The 5848-nt window shown below is 42.7% G+C and overlaps 1 protein-coding gene across 1 annotated transcript in view; it reads right to left on the bottom strand.

Annotated features, from left to right (window-relative positions):
* Positions 1 to 5848, bottom strand: part of nipal3 (NIPA like domain containing 3) — a 58706-nt gene that overhangs the window by 17301 nt on the left and 35557 nt on the right. Inside the window, exons 7-9 of the mRNA XM_043717986.1 lie at positions 4360 to 4495; positions 3079 to 3167; positions 1753 to 1816 (exon numbers count right to left, since the gene is read on the bottom strand). Coding sequence (XP_043573921.1) covers positions 1753 to 1816; positions 3079 to 3167; positions 4360 to 4495 — 289 coding nt within the window. The remainder of the gene's footprint in view (positions 1 to 1752; positions 1817 to 3078; positions 3168 to 4359; positions 4496 to 5848) is intronic.

The following is a 5848-nucleotide window of genomic DNA, read 5'->3' as shown; positions in this document are numbered from 1 at the left end:
CCTCTAGCTTATCTCTCCACGCTTCAGGCTCTCTGCCTTTATTCCTGATGAAGGGCTTTTGCCCGAAACGTCGATTTTGCCTGTCCTCGGATGCTGCCTGCTCTTCCAGCACCACTGATCCATTTCTGGGAGATTGTCTGCATCTTACTCCATGAAGATAGATGCAAAGCTAATATTTAATTTCTCTACTACTTCCCTATTCCCACTTTAAATTCACTGTACACAAGTAATAGGCCCAAATATGGCCTGGCTAACCTTTCCCTTTCACATATTGAAAAGCTCACTTATATCATAGAATTTCTACAACGCAGAAAGAGGCCATTCAGCGCACTGAGTCTGCACTAACACTCCAAACAGCGTCTCACACAAACGCAGCCCCCTGCCCTGTCCCCATAGCTCTGCATTTACCATGGCTAATCCACCTAGTCTGCACTACATGACAATTTAGCATTACCAATTCACCTAGCCAGCATATTTTTGCTCTGTGGGAGGAAACAAGAGCACCCATGCAGGAACATGTGAACTCTACACAAATAGTCGCCTTAGGCTGGAATGATTAGGTTAGATTAGATTAGATCCCCTACAGTATGGAAACAGGCCCTTCGGCACAACAAGTCCACACCGACCCTCCAAAGAGTAACCCAAGAGTAACCCACCCAGACCAATTTCCCTCTGACTAATGCACCTAACACTATGGGCAATTTAGCTGGCCAATCTACCTGACATGCACATCTTTGGACTGTGGGAGGAAACCGGAGCACCTGGAGGAAACCTACGCAGACACGGGGAGAATGTGCAAACACCACACAGACAGTCGCTGGAATCGAACCTGCATCCTTGATGTTGAGAGACAGCAGTGCTTACCACTAAGCCATTGTGCCATACCATTTCTCATGAATTTGCATTTACTTCCTCTTTCCTCAGCTTCTTGGTCATTTTTTGCTGGGTAATAAATTGCTCTCAATCGTAAACTTACCACATTTTCTGGCATCCTTACTTTCTTTGATCACTTTCGAACTTAATGCGAACTTCTCCCATATTTTGGTCACTACTTCCAAAAGGATCCTTTAAAACACAGTTAATTTAGCCCTTTTTCATTGCTTAACACTGATTTTAAAATAGCCAAACCCCAAGTTAGCTTCTCAATGTACTGTTCCAGAAACTCATTCTCCTACACACACTAGGAACGTTTCCTTCACATCATTACTGTAAATAGGTTTACTATGTCTAGACATAACTTGAAGTCAACTAGGAGAAAGTGAGGATTGCAAATGCTGGAGATCAGAGTAGAGTGTGGCGCAGGAAAAGCACAGCAAATTGAAGTCACATATTGGAGCCTTATAACATTACATGTATCTCATTTTCTCACCTTCGTTACTACTAGTTCGATGATCTACGTCTCCTCTTTAAAGAAAGGTTTCTGTTGATGCCACTGTCAAATTAGCTTGTGTGTTAGCTTAAAAAGAGAGTTTAAATTTGCTTACCACACCCCATTCAACTACGCACATACTATCTCAAACCTCCTTAGACTGCCCGTGTATCTTAGCTCTCACAGCCTAATACACCTGGTGTTACTGGCACCTTCACCTGCACAAGGTATGGCTTGGGTCTTTGTCAAAGGGAGAGCAGCAAGCAGAAACACATCTTTACTTGATCAGAAAAATGAAGCACGTGTTTGCCTTCACAGCCACACATTAATGCCTCAACATTATGCTGAAGATGACTTGAACATGTGATTCAGCATGAACCTACCCAAAAATGAACATGCAGATGTGAAGAGCATCGGCACCTTTGAACTCCAAATAAAATGTGGCCCCTAGAAAGAAAAACAAGTTAATCAAAATGGTGCAGACAGCATGTCCCTTGAAAATTCACACCCCATGTTCCCTCTTAGTCCAACAATCCTCCCTCTCCCCATCACATTCCTCCTCTCCAAAGATCACACCCATCCAGGCCCAGCTCCCCCAAAAGTGACAATCCATTTGACCACGTCCCTCCTCCTGTCCATCCACAATTGTCCCCTCTCACAATCTAACCAACTGCATTACTGCCCCTTCCTACAACTCTGTAACTATCACTGCCGTAGAGATTTGAATTTCCTCAATAGATGGTGAAAGCATAGGCTCAATGTTTTTGAGAGTATTGCTCCTGAGATGTATCTTAAATAGTGACAACCTAATTTTGAAAGTGCTCACCACCCCTCACCAACACCCCCACCCGCCTCCCACACAAGAATAACATCCTCTTCATATCAGGATCAAGTATGTTTCACTCATGTCATGTCTGTCTCTTTTAAACTAAAGCAGATAGAAGCTTGGCCTGGTGGACCATTCCTCGCAAGACAACCCTTCTATTCCATGCATAGTCTTGTAAACTTACTATATCTTAGAATCATAGAACCCTACAGTGATAAAGAGACCAATATTGTTTGTTCTGATGCTATAGTCCTACTAGACCATAGGCGCTGCTCTCTCATTAGAGAGAGAAGTGACTGGTGGTGATTTAACCTGAGCCACCAGACCTCAGGCGAGGGAAGAAGTTGAGAAGGAGTGTCCATCACGGTAACCTCAAACCAGTGATGGGAACTGAACCCACGCTGTTGGCATCATACTGCTCTGTATGATGCCAACAATCCAGCCAACTGAGCTGAACAGATATTGTACACAGAGCTCCTGATAAGGTTGCACCAAGGTTCCATATAACTGATGCAAAACACCATTACTTTTGAACTGAATTCCCCTCATAATAAAGTATAACATACCATTAGCTTTCCTAATTACTTGCTGCAACTGTACACTAAACATGTGATTCATGCTAGGACACTCAAAGTCAGACAAATGTTAGAGATGGAAGCATGTTAGAAGATCTTGCAGCACTAGATATCACACCCAGGTTGAAGGCACTTATTCTTTGTTCTAATTCACATTTAACTGATTTAAGGAAGAACACTTGAGTCAATACCTTGGGAACAGACTCCTCACCAACTTCTGGAGATTAATATGCTGCAATCATACACACAGACACCGCATTATCGAGTTCCATTCAATCAAATACTGAAAGGCCAGCACCAATACTCACCAGCGATTACAGCAATTGTTGTGGATAGAATATAGCTGAGGCTAGCAATCTGGGATGCATCGTATAACTCAGAGACCTCTCGCAGAAACCTTCAGATGACATAAAGACCAATTTCAGTCCCATTTTACAACACTAAACACTGATATCCTGACACTGAATACCCCATTTTACCCAGACCATAAGCTGTCTGAAGGTACAGAGGGTCAGAGTCCTACCGTCCAGAATGTTCAGAATAGATATTCATATTTAAGGACAAACAGGACAAAAACTGGCAGATTTAGGTCTATTTGGACATTGTCTGATTTGAGAAGGGTTACGATGTGATATCTTGGAGCCAATATTTTATCGTGAGCTGTCAGCCAACTGCCATTTTTCTGGAAATGAAGTAACTTAGGAGAAGCAGCTAAGCAAATTTCAAGGAATGATGGGGTTGATTGCTTTAATTAATGGGAAAGCCGAGCTTTGAACCCTTTGCTCATTATTGCCTAGCAACCCCCGGGACACACTGCTTCACAGCCCAAAAGGTCAGAAGCGACTCACTGTCCCACTCAGTTGACTGCTCAGTGTTCGCTGTGGTTTACTTGGTATCACTCTTACCTCCAAGTCACAAAGTTGCTCCAGGGAATGAGTACAAACCTCAAGGTTGACACTTCAGTGTAGTATTGTACTGTCAGAGAGATCAAGTTTCAGAGGCCTATCTGCCTCCTTGTGTGAATGCAGAAGATCCCTTGGCACCAGTTCAACGAATAGGTGAGTTACCCTAGCCAATATTTTCCCTCAGTCAACTTCACAAAAACATCTAATCACACTGAAGTTTGAGAATTGTTGGATGCAATTTTCCAACGGTACCAAAGTGCTTCACTGTCTGTAAAGTCTCAAAATAAAGGAATTTAAGAATGAAATGATGAAGAATTTCTTCTCTGAGGGTTGAGACTTTGGAATTCCATGCAACAGTTGTGGGGGTAAAGGAGTCAAGGGTTATAGGGTAAGAGCAGGAAAGTGGATATAAGGAATGTCAAATCAATGATGATCCTGTTGAACGGTAGAGCAGCCTCAAGGGGCCAAATGGCTAATCCTGATCCTATTTCTTATGGTCCAAGTGCATGGAGACAACAGTTGTTCATGAAAAGTGTAATTATTTTATATTCAATTGTGGTAAAAATATAGTGACTCAGCTCTGAGGAACTGAATCATAGGGAAGTGTTCAGTGCCCAAGAAAGCAAATGCAAATGGCAAATAATAAATGGTAAATGATCGAAAAAAGTGAAAACACTGACTCACGCTGCTTGATAAATTGCTGCTGCAATCATACACACAAGCATCACATAGAATATAGGATAAACTAGCTGCACGTTCCCCTGGATCGACAGAATGATCATTCCTGACACGCCCTTTGCTGCAACAACAGTCACTGATCCTGGAGGAGCAAACGACACAATATCAATGAGAATAAGAACTCACAATAGTTACACAGCTAGTTATCCTTTTCCTGCTGAATTAACAAGGAATCAATCTTTCCCAGCTTAAATATTCATATCAACATGTGCACATATCATCTTTGACCTTTGGAGCAGGTGGGACTTCAATGCAGGCTTCCTAGCTCAGACGTTGGGACACGACCACAGGATCACAAGAGCCCTTATACTGTGCAGCCAAGATATTTTCCTAATCAAACTGTTCAGAGATTATTTTACACATCTATGAAGCAGATGGGTCTGGAAACCAGGCTGCCTAGCTCAGAAGTATTACCATTGTGTCACAAGAGTCCATTACACAGCTACATTCTGGCAGTGTCACTACATAGGCATTTTCTTATCATAAAACAAAGAACAATGGACGCTGGGGATCTGAAACAAAAAAGAAACAGCTGGAGAAACTCAGAAGGTCTAGCAGTATCTGTAGAAAGCAAGCAGAGTTAATATTTTTGTGTCCAGTGATTTCTCTGATGAAAAGTCACCAGACTTGAATTATTAACTTTGCTTTCTTCCCACAAATGGTGCCAGACCTGCTGAATTTCACCAGCTATTTCCATTTTATTAACCTGTTCGGCGATACTATTAATCATCTTCTTAGCAGTTGAGACATGAACGCAGGTCTGATGGCTCAGAGGCAGGGGCACTACTATCACACACAAGAGCCCATTACATAACTAAATGTTAGTTGTTTAACTGCATGCAAGTGGTGGACTTTAACTAAGGATTCACTTGTGGTCAGAGGTATAAACAAACAGTGAAACTAAAATGACTAGGCGAGGAGATGCATGCTTTTAGATTAGATTGCCTACAGTGAGGAAACGGGCCCTTCGGCCCAACAAGTGTACAATTACCCTCCGAAGAGTAACCCAACCATACCCATTTCCCTCTAACTAATGGGCAATTTAGCAAGGCCAATCCACCTAACCTGCACATCTTTGGACTGTAGGAGGAAACCAGGGCACCCAGAGGAAACCCACGCAGACATAGGGAAAATGTGTAAAACTCCAATAACTTTCCCAATATTGATTGGAACCTCCTTTGAGCAGAAGATTTGAATGGAGCTGTTTTTGTAAGGTGTGTTCAGGAGGGTTTCCTAACTCAGGTCGACGAGGGAAGAGGCCATTCTAGACTTGGTGCTCGGAAACAAGCCGGGGCAGGTATCAGATCTTGTGGTGGGAGAGCATTTTGGTGATAGTGACCACAACTGCCTCACATTCTACATAGCTATGGAGAAGGAGAGGATTAGGCAAAATGGGAGGATATTTAATTGGGGAAGAGGAAACTATGATGCAATT

Source organism: Chiloscyllium plagiosum, chromosome 27 (genome assembly GCF_004010195.1).
Source record: "Chiloscyllium plagiosum isolate BGI_BamShark_2017 chromosome 27, ASM401019v2, whole genome shotgun sequence".
Taxonomy (NCBI): Eukaryota; Metazoa; Chordata; class Chondrichthyes; order Orectolobiformes; family Hemiscylliidae; genus Chiloscyllium; species Chiloscyllium plagiosum.
Note: the sequence above shows the minus strand (reverse complement) of the source record. Positions and strands in the feature narration are given on the sequence as shown.